We start from the raw sequence: 18,059 nt of genomic DNA on the forward strand, positions 1-18,059 counted from the left end.
GAAGGAGAAGCAGCGGCTGTAGTGAAAATTCCACATTCTGACGCGATCGATCATGTCAACAAATTAATCGAATGGTGTGCCCAAAACGAAAGTGTTGGTATCAAACATACATTCAGTCTGTTATCCCTTCGTTCCGATATTGTAACAGCACACACAACGAAAGCAACAAAGCAAAAGCAACTAACGGATTATTTCAAATAAAATCAAAAATTAATATTCCTTATATAAACACAAACAGTCATAAGTAATAAGTTTTGTTTTGACTCATTTTTTTTCTTCTACGTTTGTAAACAAACTATTTATCATCATTAAAATACTTGTAATAAGCATGTATCGCACGAATATGATTAGAATTATGATGTTTTTGATTAAACAATCAATTTCCCTTATCAATTTTGGTTTTGCTATTGGATTTTTGATGAAAATGAAAAAACCTCCGAAATTAGAATTCCTCGTGAATTAGAATTGCCCTCGGGACATTTCGATTCTAATTTACGAGGGCGTACTGTATAATGTAAATATATAACAAACATGTGTTTTAAGATTGCTGAGCATCTCAGCATTTCGTAAGGCACGGATATATCCGAGCATATCGACGACGCATACTGTATAATACAGGAATGTGTATGTTGTTGCTGCGTGCAGCCACATCAACTGAACACAAAACACATGTTTGTTATATATAAAAGAATATTCATATCAAATAAACCACCTCTGGCGAAGAAACGCTGTATGGTGCAGAATAATAATAATAATAATAAAAAAGAATGTGAATAAGAATAGAGAATCCTTCTTTAGTGGCGGAAACCCAGCAGTGTTGTCGAAAGATAAATTTTAGAAAATCCGAATCTGAAAAAACTTCGAAAGAAGAAAGAAAACGCGGTAATTTTTTCAATTTTAAATTTCTTTTCTTTATTTGCACTGTTTTTGATTTTTGATACCTGTCTACTGACCGTAAATGTGCCATGTCCCAAATGGAAATGATCGTGATGGCTAAATTTGTGTATGGATAGAAAGCAACACCATGTGCTGGGTATGCTTGTTACAATTTTACAGTATTACATCATAAAATGTTGTTTGTTTTGAGACTTTGCTCTGCTACTGAACTGTTCCAATTTGGATTTTTCAATCGAAAAACAATTGTCGTAGTAGTTAGTTATGTTTGAACAAACGATTTGGTCATATAATGTTTCGTTTTTTGTCACACTTTTTTCCAAAATTCTATCGTTTTTTTTTTCTTCTTTTTTTTATCTAAGCACATAATTGTATTTTATGATATATAAAAAAATCGCATTAATTGAAACGAAATGTGTGTGTCATTTGGAGTTGTAAAATGAAAAAAAAAATCGATTTAAATAAAGGAGACGTAAAAGAATGTTTTGATTCCTTTTTCTAATGTTTGTTGAGTGTGCTGCATACGCGTTAGGAATGATGCGCCGTTGGTGTGGTGACTGTTTCGGCCGCGATGATGAAGTTTACAGGAAATCGTCTGGTTCACGTGGTGCATCCAGATCGCGATAGTGGATGATTGGACGATAATCACCGCCGCCACCGTGATTGCCACCTCTGCAAAAGAAGAGAAAAATAAATCATATGTGAAACAACAAGAGCTTTGCGGAGCAAGAAAGAGGAGAGTCGAGAAAAATGGACTGATTCGAAGTCGATGAAATGGTTTTAAAAATGTCAAAAGGATGACAACGATGTTGTCAACTGGATAATCACAATTCCAGATCGTAAACGAAATGAATTAGCTCGACGATTGGCTGCTATTAATCGTGTTTTGACTCATAAATTATGGACTAAGCTGGGTTCAATTGAGCTGAGTTGAGCTGAACTGGGCTGAAATGAGATGTGTTCAGTAAAGCAAAAGCAGAAAAACCCATTCAATGCTCCTAAATGGAGGGACAATCATCTGATTTATAGCAGATTCATTTGCACCAAATCAGTGCAAACCAATAAACATTGACAAAAAAAAAAAGACTAAAATAAACTCCATTTGAAAAAGCCGCACTTTTTCATTCATTTATTTTTTTTTTCTGACGTTGCGAACGATTTTGCTTGACCTCATCAATGTGTAAGAACAATTCAATTTAGAAAAAAAATGGTATTCTGCGTGAAAAATACAGTAAACAAATTCTGTATAGTTGTTTGCCACAGAATCAATTTATTTATTAGCTTCGGTTTTTTTCATTAATTAAAAAAAGTTAAAAGTCAACTGAAAAATTGGTGTTTTCTTGGTAAAATTTCATACTGATGTTAGTATTCTCTATGAAATTCATATTATCGCCATGAATTTTGAGTTCTTTTTGTGAAGTAATTTTTTTTCTTTTATTGTTCCATTTTTTCATAAGGCTGAATCGGACATGGGTCGATGGAATTTTGTTCCGATTCCAATTGTTGCGGTAGAATAAAATTGTTTAAAAAAAATTGATTTAAAAGATTGATGTGTCAAAATCGTTAAGTGGAGCGTCCAAGTCTTGGTAACCAATAATACGTCTTTGATGTTCCATGGGCAACTCTCTGCAAAAAAATCCACAACAACAAGAAGCAATGAAACAAAAAAAAAATCAAAATAATCACAAACAAAAGAGAAATTGAAAAAAGGTGCTTTCTCATTGTCAACATTCAAATAATTTCCCATTTCCGCTCATTACTCCCTAGTTAGTCCAATTTTTCGTTCAGAAGGCGAATGAAATAAGAAATTGTTGCCAGTGCCATGCCATGCCATGCCATGCCATGCCATGATCACATTTGAGTAGTTTGGAGCGAAAATGTAATACAGAAAAGTTGAGCGGAAAAATGTCGATGATGAATGAACGGAAAAGGGATAGCTATATAGTAAACTGTATAGTAAACTATATAGCTATTCCGTTTCATTTGACATTTTTCCGCTCAACTTTTCTGTATTACATTTTCGCTCCAAACTACTCATTTAATGGCATTTGTGCTTACCTTCTTCCGCCGAAACCACCTCTGGATCGCATCGGGGCTGGCATATGTCCGCCATACCCACCATATGGTGGCCCGTATCCAGGTCCCGGATAACCCGTTGGTCGCATACTGCAAATGGGAGACAGTTGACTATAATTTTTTTTCGATTTTTGATGAAGTTTTGATGATTTAAGCGAAATTCAATTTAAAAACAATTTCATTCGAATAATTTAAATCAAATTTCAATCAAATTTGAATCGAATTTTGCATTGAATTAAAATTTTTGGACATTTCTGCAGAAATTTTTGTGAATTTTTACCAAATTGGTTCAAAATTGCACTATTTTCTATTGTTCCTTCTATGTGTCTTCAATATTCACCAAAAAACTTCTCGGTGAACCTCAAACACATGCCACAAAAACGTCCAAAACCTTGATTCAACTAAAAAAAAAAGGTATTAGGTGAGAAAAAAAAATGGTATTTACCCATACCTTTGTGGCGGTGGCTGTGCTTCGACGGGTGGTTTCTTTGTGTTACCCGATGGATGTTCGGGTAATTGTGGCCGTTTCGCGTCTTTCAAATAGTTATTGAAGTATTCCACCTCTTTTTTCACTTCGTCCACTTTTTCGCCGTGTTTATTGAAGATGTGCTTGCGAATGAATTCGGGCCCTTTGAATTTTTTGCCCGACAATGGGCAAAGCCATTTATCTTTGGCCAATTCTTGTGTGTTTGCCTGGACGAATTTCTCAACTTCGGCATCGGTATCCTTGGCGCCGAGCTTCTTCAATTCGGTATCGGCCAATGGTACACTTTTCGTTAAAAACGATGACATTTTCCCCTCGAAATTACGAATGTATTCTTGGATTTCATTTTGTGTGACTTTGTTCTGTGGCGGTGGTCCACGTGCATGGATGATACCACAACGATTTGGCATCTCATCTTCGTACGGATATTCGCAATGATTGTAAAAATCAACCGAATGCACGATACGCAGATACAAAATCAATTTATCCAATACGTTAATCAATTGTGGTTCACGTTCTAGGCTTTCACCTTCGCTGTCTTTATTTTCGCTTGATAACAAACCCAACAATTCCTCCTCTTCGGCCGATGCTTCTTCGATCAAGTAGTCGGTAATGTTTTGCAGCACGGGATTGTTCGAATTCAAACCGAACGACGTTTGATTGCCATTGGACGAATTTTCATTGGTTTCATCGGTCCAAAGGTTGGCTTTTTGATCCAAATTATGCGCAATCTTGGCACACAACTTGATATCGCTACGCACAATGGTTTTGTGTGCTGTTATTCCGTTTACGGGACGTACACGACGGCTTAGGTCACGATTTACGATGGCACCCAGTTCACAGTCACGCAATCGAATGTTATTCAGATTCCAACAGATTTCCTTGATGTTTGTGTCACGCTTGAATGTCACCCAACCACGACGGAACCATCGTCGTTCCACCAACGGATCAGCGATTGCAACACGCAAGAAACCATTGTATCGTTTGCACATCGCCTCCACCTCACTCTTCGTTATCGTTGGCGCCAAATTTCGCAAAAATATCGAACTCGTCTTATGCAATGCACGCGCGCCAGGCTTTTCGTCTGTCTCACTCTTTGAATCGGCTAACGTAAATGGAAAGGGATATTATTAGATTTTTATGATTTTGCATTGCTAAATAAGTTTGAAAGATATTCAATAGAAAAAAAAACTTGAAATTATCATCAACATTTTTTAAAAATTCCAAAAAAACATTGAATTTTCGTAAAAATCCTAAATAAATCATTTGGAATTTCAAAATTTGACATTTTCGCGTTTAAAAACTTACCCAAGTCAATAGTTTCTGGTGCATCGGTTGCTTTTGATTCGTCACCGGACAAGTCGGCCAGTTCGCCTTCGGCCAACTCCTTGCTGTTGTCCGCTTCTTTATTCCCTTTTTGTGATGCCGTTTCATCGTTTGGCGAGCCATTTTCCAGATTTTCTGCGGTTTTCACTTCGACCATCGGCTCATCATCGTCATTCACCGCTTCTGACTGCTTGGTTTCTGGTAACGCTTCACTTTCCTCGCCAGTTTCAGTTGGTTTTTCTTGCTCTTCCTCATCTTCGTCTTCTTTTGCGGAAAAAAGAGCATTTATTACCATTTTTCAACTGATTTTTTCAATTTTTCTTTCATTTTTGGTTATTTTTTTTTAATTTTCAAAATAATAGCTTATAGAAAATCAAAAGAAAAAGAAAAGAAAAGGCAAGAAAATGAAAGTCTTTCCAACTTACCGCTGGAGCTAGTCGAACTGGATGAGCTAGAGCTGGATCCGGATGTGGTACGTTTTCGTTTTTTGCTTGGTTTTTCGTCAGCATTGGCGGTTTTGTCAGTTGCATTAGTGTCTTCAGTGGCATTTGCTTCGACTTCCTTCATCTCGGCGCTATCCTCATCGTTTTCGTTCAACTCACCGTCATCGGCTTTTGCTTCAACGGTGGATTGTGCGGACACCGTTTTGGCTGTAGCCGTTATTACCGATGGTTCTTTCGGTGGTTCTGGTTTGTTATACTCGACATTTGGTTTTTCATCTAAGACCTTTAAATCTTCATCGGTACCACCTTCCAATTTGATAACAACGGTATCGAGCAGTCGCAACAATTTATCCGATTGATTCGTGTCAACGTTTACACTCGTCACCTGTCCCGTGCTCAGCACATCCGAAAACACATCCGTTCGTCTCTGTAAAAGAGGAAAGGATTGAATGCAAGTTGCAAGATTCGAGAAACTTAAAAAAAAATTGATTGAAATTTTGGTTTGATTGAACAGCTAATTCGAATAGCTTGGAAAAATATGCGGTTAAAAGACGAGGGTAAAAATCGAAAAAAATGAATCAATTCAAAATTTGAGTCAAAAATATTTAAATTTTTAAGTTCATATTATAATCGACCGAGCTCGGGCACATTTTTTGAGCCCGTTTAGAACACTTTTTTTTCAATTCCATAAACAAAGGACAAAATCATCTAAACTTTTTCAAACATTCTTAAACCAAAGACAAAATCATTTGAATCACAAAAAACTAATCGCATCGTGTTTTACCTTCAAGAAGTCGAGTTGCTCTTGTTTTCGCCGCAACGAGTCCTCGGGATGGTATTTCAATTTGAACCTGAATGAATTGACAGAAAAGAAGATTGCAGAAAAAAGGGAGTAGATTAATACGTTTGCATTGACCGATAACCATCGAATTACTGGGAAGAGTGTTTTTTTAATTTAAAAAGAAAAGTCCATTTAAAAAGCAAACACTACAATTCAATTCATCATTTGGTAAAAAGAATCTGTAAAAATTCCAATAGAAAAAAAACGGTTGCTTTTTACGTGGCCTAGACTAGAGTTAAGTTCATTTGATTGTTTTTTTTTCATCTATTTTTGTTTTGTTACTCAATAAAAATTGGCAGGACAATGTGGAAAAAGCAAATTGTATCGAAAATCACATGACAAAACAACGTCCACGTGTGCGATTGAATTGAAAAAACGTTGATTCCCTTGCCGTGTATACAATTTTTTTTTTTTTGGCTCAACTTACTATCTCATTTTGATATTTTTGCCTCGACATTTATGATTATTATTCTCATTTTTTTTATATTTTATCTTTTAAGACTCAATCAATCAAGTAATTAATTTCTTTTCTTAATTTAAAAGAAACGTAATATTGATTCTTACCTCGTTTGTTTAAACATTATTTTTCTTTTTATTTTAATTCATTTTTTTTCTCATTACTTGATTATCATTAATTGGTTTAAAAGTTTTAAGTGCGCAGTTTTTGTTGCGGATTTTTGGTTTTGTATAAAAAAATATCTTTGGTTCTGTTTTCTTTCTCTTTGTTTCTCATTTTGATTTCGTATATAAAATTGGCATAACTTTTTCTGTGTTTGTGTTTTTGTGTGGTATCATATTCATTTGCGAGTAGTATTTGTTTGATAATAATATAAATCAATAGATAAACTGTATTTATTTGGCATTGCTCGCCAAATCGAAAACGAATTGCTTGCTTGTTTGCATAGTTCCTGTTCATGATGATTGGGGAAAAAAAGGTTTAATTGATTATAAATCATAGTACATTTTTGATTGTTGTTGGTAGCTGTTGCTGTGTGTTGGTTGCATGTTTTTTGCTGATCAATTGTGCATATTTGGCTGTTCATAAACATTCAAACGTTGGGAAGGTTCATTTACACTATGCGCTGATTGCTAGAACATTTGAACATTTTCTCTCTCTCTCTCTCTCTCTCTTTGAAGAAGAAGAGTGTGAGAGAGAGGAAGCGACACAAGTTGAAGAGAGTCTCTTCAAGAGACTTTCAACTAATAACAAATATTGATCATACCATTCCTGAAACATTCTCTTTCTGCTCTCGTTTTTCTTTTTATGACTGAACATTCATGAATGAACGCGCGACTTTTTTGTCATCATTATTTTCTTCTCAAAATCCGGGTCATTTGCTTATTAAATCGATTTTACATGGCATAATTTTTTCGTTCTGTTCAATGGAATATTCATGCTGTAGAGAAAATTCATTTAATCATAAGCAATGAGATGACAGATGGAACATGGATGGATTTTTTGCCGTTTCTGCTGCGGAATTTTTTTTTTTGTCAGAAATCACAAAACAACCGTGGAAACAACAACGACAAACGAAAAAAAAAGACTTTTTTCAAACCGAAAAACACATCATAGCAACCATTCAAACCATTCACTCATGACTTTTTGTTGTTGTCTCCTTGTATTCGTCTAGCATTCACTCATCCGTTCAAGAAGAACGTTCAACACTCATCCTTGTTCGAAAAAAAAAAATAGTTTGAAAGGAAATGAAATCATCACAGCACTCATTCCACGCCGTCAATGTCACAGGTTTGAGAAGATATGCTTGGCCACAACACCTCGTGACTTAACCCAAATTGTTGACTTGCTACTTTTTCTTTTCGGTCGGGCTGTTCGCTTTAAATACAACAATTCAAGTGAGAAGGAGATTCATTCTTACCATTCTTCATCTTTGTGTGCAACGAAAAATTCATTGAGTTGCTGACGCTTGAACTCCACTTTGTATTCGTTATACTTTTCGATGGCATCCGAATCGGAAATGGAGTCATCTTGGGTGGCCAAAAATTGCTTTAGCGTCAACATAGCCGGTTGCGTTTGCATATCAGGATTTGGTAATGGATCACCACCACCACCACCGCCACCGCCTCCGCCTCCGCCTCCACCGCCCAATCTACATTTCGGATGAAAAATTATTGTCATTGAAATATTTGTTGGGTCGTTTTTTTCATGCTTTGTTCACATTTGTAGAATACTTTGTATCAAAGCCGGCTTGAGTCCATAGACTCAAAGTCACTGTAGTGCATTGTACATTGCTCTCTGTGCATTGGGAGAGCCTTTGAACGAATGTTCAAGTGACTGTCTTTGACAAAAAAGAAAGTGAGTCGATTTTATATTTTGGACGATATCCAATAAAGTTACAATTTTGTTGGCAAACCAACGATCAACAGAATATTTACCGTCCATGAATGCCACCCGATGGAGGTGTGTTGCCAAAATTACCACCGAATTGCTGTCCATGTGGTGGATAGCCCGGCTCGTGCATCCATCCACCATAACCACCGCCGCCGCCAAAACCATCGTGACCTAAGTTTTTAGAACGAAACACATGTTAGTGCCATTGGAAAGTGAATTTTTTTGGGTTTAGTGATATGGTCAATTTGGACAATGATTTTTTTTCCTTTTTATGGTTTCTATTTAATGGAAAAAATCATTTTTTATTTTGAAGTAAACCTTTTTTTAAAAGAATATCTTTTTATGTTTTTGAAATTGATGTGAGCGATTGCACCTTGGTCACAAACCAGCTCTGTTCAGTGGAATTAATTCTGATGTTAAAATAAATTCTTTTTCTAAATAAATTCAGATTTCAAAATTCGATTAAAGATTATGAAATTGGAGCTACTATTGTGGTTTATCAAAGTTTGAAATCTTGTCATTCTTTTGAAAATTCATCATTCATAACTATTAACACCGTATTTTCACTCGAAAAAGTGGCAACTAAACCAAAGTAAGCCTTAAAAATGCGATTGAGTCAAAAATTAATTGTTTCAACAAAATGTGGAATACAAACCGCATGAATCTAGGTCAAAAGCAAGCACTTACCATGATAGCGTCGATCGTCGCCGGGCCAATCGTTGCGCATTCGTTTCATCGGTGGTCCACCTCGGTCTGGAGAAAATCTATCGCGTGGTCGATATTCGCGATAATCAGGACGGCGTCTGCAAAAAACACAAACATTTTAGAAAATTCATTTATTTAACACCGCCAATAACTCGGCTGAACTAAAAGCGAAAATTGGCAACCACCATGAAAAAATGCTCCAAAAGAAGTGATGCTTACCTATCTGTCCAATCATCTCTGCCACGGCGATCGTCACGTCGGTCCGATCGGTAATTGTCGCCGGAGCTTCGTTCACCGCGGAATTTATCACGCCGTTTGCGATCGTATTCATCATCAGATTCTGCCATTATCTGTAAGAAATCCAAGCACAAATCATTTTTCAATTCTGTGATACTCTCATTTCGGTTGGAAATTTCAATTGTTGAAACTCAACTCGGAACATATCTCAATTTCATTTGAAAAAGAGATTATTTTGACTTAAAATGAATCGAAAAATTCACTACGTGAAAATGAATGGTGTCATACACGCACAAATTTGTTAAAAATTGCGAGAAAAAAAAAATGTAGCGCGTTGTTATTCAATTCTATGATCGATTGTTACAAATGGATTGAAACAAGTTTGGAGGAATCATAACCTCAAAAAATCGGTCGTCGTTTTGATTTCAATGTCGAAGTAATTTCTTGCTAGTTTTTTTGTTTTATTTCAGTTCAATTTTATCGCGTTTGTTAGTTTTTCGCCGTTTTGATTTGCTTCTCTCGAGTTTCCCTTTCCGCGTTTACACACAAACAACAATACAAAAAAAAATATGTCGCATAAATAGTGACGGCGAGGCTGAAAATAAACAACTCAATGAAAAAAAAGAGAATATGCGCCAAAAAAATATTACGAAAATTGTTCTTAATTACAATTTGGTTTGCATTAGCTATATAGTTGCATATGATTAAAATAGGTCATTCACCGGCCACATCACTTTTTCATTTGAATGCCGAAGAATGAAAATTGGTGGTAAAGCGAACGATGAGAGAGTGAGCGCAAAAAAGAAACTCGATTACTACAACAACAACAATACATATGCAATGTCTGAATTGGCAATGACGCTATATGAGAAAGAAAAAACGCATACAATTGCAGCGTCATCACGCTCATACCACATACTCATACTAGCATATACATGAACTCATGAGATGCCTGTGTGACACACGCACGCTTTCGTAAAATGCATGGCGCTCATTAATAGCAGCGACATTGATAATTCTCTATACGATGTATCAATATACTCGCCCCAAAAAAAACCGAACCTTCTCTCGCTCTCTCTCCTTCTCTTTCGCTTCAATTCAGTTCACATTCACCGCACACATTCACACAAACATTTCGCACTCAAACAAATGACCGTCGATGAAGAAAAATTCAACAGCAAATTAACCGTTTTCGCACTAATTACCTTGCAATTCCACTTAAATTATCGAATAACTGCGATTTGTTTCTCGTTAACTGTACCGATGGGAAACACGAGCAAAATAATACACAACAAAATACGGTTTAACACACCGAATAAAAAAATACCGACTGCTTATACGTTCAGTAATGTCAAGACCAATTATCTAGCGACGGAGGCGCTACGGTCGACCATCGTACAACAATCATTTCGCCCAATTCGCCATTTTCACCATCACATGGTATAGCGCGATAGACCGTGGTGAATATGTCAACATTTCAAATCGCCTTTTTTTTAAACTGTTGGCAACAATTCAGTGATTTAAGCGCCAAAATGACTTTCGATCAGGGTTTTTGTTTTGCTTTTCGTAGACATTTGTTTATTTTTTCGATTTTGGTTCACTTTTTTCTTCGTTTGTTCGCAATTTTTCCATTTTTCTTTTCTTTTTTCTCTCTCTGAGAGAGAGACTCTTACTATCTTTCTCTGTTTTTCTCAATTCCTTCCTTTCTTGTTTTTTCTTATGCAAAAAAAGTGAGACTGAGTTGATTGAACAATTGAAGTAATTCTGCTTGATGTGAAACGTTGTTTACTATTAAGTAATTTCTCTTGAGTTTAACCATTCAGTCATTTCTCTCCTGTCTGTATAAAAGACCAGCCAATATAGTATCATTAGTGAAGCATTTGACCAAACATTTGTTGTCAGTGATATTTTGTCACACAATGAATTCAAACGAAATCACAACAATCAAATCAGAAGAGGTCAAAATACGAGATTAGATTCTAAATTTCAGAACGATTTAATTTATTTCTGATAATAACTGTTATGAACATGCTAATTTTTTTATAACATTTCTTATATTTATTGCATTTTTTCACATTATTTCGATTTTTTTCGGATTGTTCTTACATTTTATCTAGACTTATGTGATTTGATAAATAATTTTTTGGGCATTTCTTGACATTTTGCAAAACATTTGTACACTTTTCGATGAATCGAAGGATAAAAAATGATAAAAAGAGACATTTCGCACTAATCTACTTTGACCAACTTTATCAATTCCCCGTATTCCCAATGAGGAAAACGTTACAGTTGTACACATTTTGTGCACAGCTTATGGAGAAATTACATTGGCCGTGCACAAAATGTGTACAACTGTAACGTTTTCCTCATTGGGTTAACATCTCTTGTTGTACGGATTGTTGGTTTTTTTATGATTCTTATATAAATTGTTTCATTTGTTAAGCAAATAATTATTGTTTTCTTTTTTCGAGGTTGTTTTCTAGTAAAATTGTTCAAAAATGATGTCTTGTCTAAGCTTTGAGTCAAGCTATTTTTGTTCTCAATCTAATTTTTTTATTGTATTTTATCTGATTTGGCGTTAATAATACAATTGTTTGGAATTTCAAAGATAATTGTCTTTTTCCATTTTTTGATTGAACTATTGCTAACATTTGTATTGGTATCAAGATGAACCAAAGCAATGTGTTTAGTGTCATTGATGAATAGCTTGTCTACGTTTTGAAAATTGTTAAAATACATAATAAATATAGACTTTTGAATTGAATAAATTTCTTTCCATTTATGTTTCATGCATGCTTGTTTCCTCCATATTTTCCAAATGAACAAAATTTTCACAATTCTTCTGAATTCAGGCTAAAGCGATTTCCGGACTATTTTCAATCGTTGCCCGTTTTGTTTCAAAATATTTTCATCGATATTTCCATTTCCTATGTCAAGTGTAACTTCAAGATGATCTTTAATCAATGCCAAAATTGAATTATAAGCAGATAAATCGATGTCCATGTCACGAATGCGTATTTCGAGCCCAGTCAAATCATTGCTGTGTTTAAGAATGTTCGTTATTTCTGTTACGCTGATTGCATTGCAGTTGAATCTTATCTCTTTCAAAGCTGGTAGTCCTTTGATTAATTCAACGATCATATCAGTAGTAAAATGGTTACCGTCAGAACATGTGAAATTCAATCGCTTAAGCTGCTTCAATTCAAGTAATCCGGGAAGAGTTTCTTCAAAATCATGATGAAAACCAGCAATAAACATCATCTCTATAGTGGGTATATTCGCAACAAGCGAATCGATGAGAATATTTGCTGGATATGAAAAATCAAAATGCAATATTACAGTTAGATGTTTCAACTGTCGTAATTGGCTCAAATGCGTTACGAATTCAGTGTACTCTGGGATGGTCATGGTTTTGATGCATTCAACAGTCAAGCCTGTAAGGCTTGGCAGACGATCGCTGATATTATTTAAAGTTGAAGGTATTATATTTGGGCAGCCAACAATATGTAAATAATCGATTTGTGGATTTAGCGCGATAAATGCATCAAAAACGGGACTTTTAAGGCTATCAACGTTGTGAAAAACGGTAAATTTCAAGTTTGGGAATTTTTTCATGAGAAAATGGAAATCGTCTGGATCTTTAATAATATTAAAGAGACTGAAAGCGTTTAAATTTTGCGGTAGTTCAATATTGTTAATTGAAACTGAAGTAATTTGAATAGAATCTAATGCTTTGAACTTTGACAACGCATTAAAATTTGCAGCGGTATTTTGGTTGCCGTTAATTTCCATAGAAAATAATGTTTGGCCACAGTTCTCAGCGATCATATTCAATGTACCATGGTCAAGGTCATCAATTAATTGCAGGTCCGAAAGGAAATGTCCGAATATTTGTAGAAAATTCGATGCGCGCTCCAAAGGCAATCCAGTGAAATTGCCGATCGATTTATTTCCAACCGACAAAGATAACCGTTTGAATTTTGATGGATAGCATTGTTTTGCATTCACTTGGAAGCGATGGCATGTTTCGGCTGCGCTTAAAAAATCTTCTGGATCGGTCAATTTGCGTAGAATTTCTTGGATGCAATCATCGTTTAGCGAATTTAGAATGTGCTTTGGTGAGTCCTGGGCTGGTACGTAGTTCCGTTCGTAGAGCAAATGTTGAATTGGTATGTGATGTTTCTCCGATACGTCAATGAATTCCGCAATGGTTGTAGCACGCAGTAGTTTGTTGAATACAATACTCATCTTCGTCGCATCCGAATACAAACTTTTAACGGCGTTCGCTATGAAATCGTCCTTTGTGGCTGCTAACTTGAAATTGTCGAAATCACTCTCAATTTCGTTTTGCCAAATTTGTTTCTTCGCATTGATTTTTGCGGCGACATACTTGAGAATGAGAAACGATAAAAACAGTAACATGGCTGCTGAGTATACTAAACCACTGAATTTGAGATGCTTTCAACTTGAACACACAATTACGACTGATTCAACCGGATGATTTGTTCGTTCAAGTAGAACTCTCAGTCATGTGTCGCTCTACCACTATAAACGTCAGCGATCAACATCAACAGAGACACTATAGCACATAGCATTAAACGCACTATTGCTTCACTCTTTGTACACACTTTGACATCACTTATGCTTTGGCGCGCGTCGTACGTTTTTCAAACGTTTATGTTTGATTCAAGTATTTCACCGATTTCACCGAATTTTCTTACTCAATATCAATATATTCATTCTTACTTGGAAGTTTTTTTTTATTGCAATGATGTTTTAAAATATATTTTGTCGAGAAGTTTTTTTTTCAATTTCCAAAATTAAATGAAATTAAAACACATAGCATGAAACGTATTCATAGTAGAAATGCATATGTATTAGTTTGTACTTATTCATTATAATGTATTTAGATAGGACGCTAGCGCGGCCTGGTGTCGCTCATTAGGATCCCTAATTGCTTTTTTAACACATCCCAGTCTGTTATCACGTTTGTTTGTGTTCGTGAAATCACATTGTTTCGAAGTCCAAAGGACATTGACTAATGACACAAATCCATACACATAAGCAATTTATCCGAAACGTACCTTACGAATAAGATCAGTTGGTTTCAGGCTGTTGACGTTGTAGCTTGTTTGAGTCAAAAAACGGATTTCAAAAGCAAAAAAGTAGCAATACAGGTTTGATGAAACTTTTCCAATGATAAAACTCTAACTTTTGATAATTACAAACGGTAACAGTGCATTTTGAATTGGTATAGACCCCCCAAGTAGGTACTTTATATAACAGATATTTATTTTTCAAGTAAAATGATCCGAAAATATTTGAAAACCATATAAAAACATTAAATTTCATTTCAATTCCTCATTTTTAGCAGGAACCACAGAGACCATCAAGTGAAAAGATGAAACTAACCGACCTCAATTTGGACTGTCTCGAAAGTATTTTGGAATATTTGGAATTCGGTGATCTGTTGAATGTAGCATCGTCAAATAAGCGACTCAATGCGGCTGCCGGTTTGGTTTATATTCAAGAACATAAGAAGAAAGGTGTGATAGCCCTAGTTGATCGAATCTCACGAACCCGATTGTTCATAATTGGAGAGACTGGCATATTAATTAAAGATTTGAAGACATGTCTTCAGCTTGTGCGCTGTTTTGGCCGTTTTATCAGTATAGCAGTGGTGTATGTAGAAAATGATTATAATAGCCATGTTTTAAGTTATATCAACGAATATTGCAATGAGTCATTAACCAAAATGGAAATTTGCTGTCTTCGAATGGGTTGTTTAAATGCGTTCATCAAACCATTCGTTCGAGTCGAAAGAGTTGCAATTACATTCTGTTGTTTGGATGTTGAAGAGGATTGGCTTAAGAGCCGTTTTCCACAGATCAAACACTTGATGATTGGATTCGATGGAGCTAAATCTCGTGAATTCGAGATATTGACGCATCATTTTCAACACTTGGAACAAATAGAGATTGAAATACGTGGTGATATGGATAATCGTGAGGAAGGAATTGAGAACTTGAAAGCAATGCTCCAGTTGAATCCACAATTGAAAGTATTTCGCAGCAAATTGGTGCGGCAACATATTATTGATGCGAAATTCTTCCAAAATGTAATTGAACACATTCAAAGCCTTGAGACTCTTGACATTGGAGAGTATAGTGGTAGTTTTCTCTATGATTTCAATGGTGATATAATGCATTTGAAGAATGTGAAACACTTCTCGATTGATTTTGGCGTATTTCCAATTGTCCTCGATGAACGCTTACGAAAGGAAATACCATTTTCTTTTGATCAACTTGAATCGTTCACCTTTCGTTGTCCTCAGCCTGATTTTTTTCCATATTTCTACGATTTTCTTAGTAAAAATACCATGATCAAGAAATTAAAAGTACGAATATTTGGTGGGGATGATATACCCCGAGGAATTGTGCATCTTGCAAACTCATTATTGTCACTAGAAGAACTTGAATTCTTTAGCGTTTTGTCAATCGATTTGGTGATTGATATCGCCAAATTCAAATCATTGAAGTTATTTAGTTTTTCATTGTATCACTTTGAGTCGAGAGAAGAATTGCTGAAACATCTTGACAACACTTGGAATATAAAATATTTTATGAGCCGTCAACCGATAACAAAAGTCATTTTGGAACGTCAACGTCAGGTTGAAACGCATTGAGAAATTTGTTTCTTCTATTTTAGCAATTATCTTGCTAGATTGACTATTCTAAGACAATATATAATTAACAAAATGAATATCTGATTTTTTCACAATTTCTGTTTGCATTTTAAAATAATGACTGTTTAGCCCAACTTTAATTGACTTTATTAATATTCGATACACTGGTATTTTGCTTAGGTCATTAAAAATATAGAGATTATTCTGTAGTGACCTTGGATACGACACGTAATCGGCTGGAATTAGAAAGGTTATCATTTTGTCAATAAAAAAATAGAAAGAAGATTGAAAAAATTGAAAAAAAAATCGTTGAGTTTTAATCATTTTTGGAATTTTCATGTTGCATCGTTTTACTTGGTTACAAATTGACGGGAGAAATAAACTGGAAACTACACTCAAAATAAATAATAATGGTACTATTTACTAAGCCCATCGTGGTTTTTTATCACCTGAAAACCATCGTACATTGTAGTTGTGATATATTTTTTCTACAATACTTGCATCGCATCTTACCACGAATCGATGGATAAATTTACGCGTTTCAAATTCTAATTGAACATTTGCATCGGATTGACTTTTCCTTGCCTGGTTTGCCACGCTTTCAGAGTTGAAGAAAAATAAGAATTCACAATGGGAAAGTCCAATCAAATTCCGCTAATTTTGAATTGTTTTCGAACTTCCAAAAAAGAATCATTGTTGATATTTTTCAAGTTGTTCGAAGGCAATGTTAAAGCCGATACCATTGGATAGAAAGAAGTTGGCACAATTCGACATCTCTAATCCATGTAAGCATTGAACACATTTCCATACTTTCTGTTTGTTTTATTGCTTTTTTGAAACACACTTCCAAGAGATTGAGTTCACAGAAGAACCATAAATTATATGGACTTTTGAACGCATATGGGCAGGTAGATCCTATGCTTGGAATATCCTAGCTAATCCCTACTCATACTACAGCAAATCATTTGCATTTGATGTACACAAACAATTCATTCGAAAGAACGAGGAGAACGGTTGCATGAACTAAACTATCACTTGGTGTAGCAAGTTCATTGAATGTGTGAATCAAATCGTGGATGAAGCCCAGGCTTTGCAGAGCCCGAATATCAACAATAAAATCAAATAAATGAATATAATTCCCAAACAAATAATGTATATAAAATGTATGGCGTTTCCAATCTCACCACTGCTCACCACAATCAGTCAAAGCATTAATGTGAATGACGCATAACAAAGTGACTTTGACAGCACACGCATATGAATTGTTGCCATGTTTACAGTCGGAAATGTCAATGCAAAATCTCCAGTATCCAGTTTCACTCTACTTTACCAGTTCAAAAGAGAACAGCTCTTGGAAACCCATTTGAAAGTTTAACGATAAAAAAAGGAGGAATTCAAGATTGCTTATGCTTTTCCATTGATAAAGCCATAACTTTTGGTAATTATAAACAGCAACAGTTTGAACGTTGGATTTGCATAGATTCCTAAAACGTAATTATATAAAGAAAATATGTGGTTTTTGAACAAAATTATCCGGAAATATTTGAAAATCATACCGAAAACCATATAAAAAACATGGAATTTCATTTGATCGCTCATTTTTTCCAGGAACTACTGAGACCATCAAGTGAAGAGATGAAACTAACCGACCTGAATTTGGATTGTCTCGAAAATATTTTGGGATATTTGGGATTCGGCGATTTTTTGGATGTAGCATCGTCAAATAAGCGACTAAACACAGCTGCCGGTTTGGTTTACGTTCGAAAATATCAGCAAAAAAAAAGTGAGCACCGGAGTCATTGAAATCTCTGAAATCCGATTATTTACAATTGGATACTACTGGATAGTAGTAAGTGATTTGAAGACATGTCTTCAGCTTTTACGTTGTTTTGGCCGTTTTATCAGTAGAATCGACTACTATCTAACCGAATATTGCGCCAGAAGCGATGCATGTTTTTATGAATATGTTTTAAGTTATATCAACGAATATTGCAATGAAACTTTATCTGAACTTGGAC

The 18,059-nt window shown here is 35.2% G+C and overlaps 1 protein-coding gene across 11 annotated transcripts; it reads right to left on the reverse strand.

The window, feature by feature from the left end:
• Positions 1-886: 886 nt before the first annotated feature.
• LOC129571333 (serrate RNA effector molecule homolog) lies at positions 887-10,722 on the reverse strand. Of its 11 annotated transcripts, none has more exons than XM_055451119.1 (12): positions 10,026-10,208; positions 9,755-9,951; positions 9,339-9,469; positions 9,102-9,217; positions 8,459-8,585; positions 7,942-8,172; positions 6,008-6,074; positions 5,206-5,650; positions 4,763-5,044; positions 3,416-4,559; positions 2,953-3,060; positions 887-1,566 (listed from the first exon to the last, which is right to left on the reverse strand). In XM_055451119.1, the coding sequence occupies exons 3-12, from the start codon at positions 9,464-9,466 to the stop codon at positions 1,476-1,478; spliced, it is 2,739 nt and encodes a 912-aa protein (XP_055307094.1). In that variant the 5' UTR covers positions 9,467-9,469; positions 9,755-9,951; positions 10,026-10,208; the 3' UTR covers positions 887-1,475. The 11 variants fall into 11 exon arrangements, with proteins under 11 accessions (XP_055307094.1, XP_055307088.1, XP_055307085.1 ...); XM_055451113.1 differs by having other exon boundaries at positions 3,422-4,559; positions 4,763-5,041; positions 9,553-9,951; XM_055451110.1 differs by having other exon boundaries at positions 4,763-5,041; positions 9,553-9,951.
• Between the last annotated feature and the right edge of the window lie 7,337 nt (positions 10,723-18,059).

Source organism: Sitodiplosis mosellana, unplaced genomic scaffold (assembly GCF_009176505.1).
Source record: "Sitodiplosis mosellana isolate CC-2019 unplaced genomic scaffold, AAFC_SMos_1.0 Smas_scaffold_2024, whole genome shotgun sequence".
In the NCBI taxonomy this organism is placed as follows: domain Eukaryota; kingdom Metazoa; phylum Arthropoda; class Insecta; order Diptera; family Cecidomyiidae; genus Sitodiplosis; species Sitodiplosis mosellana.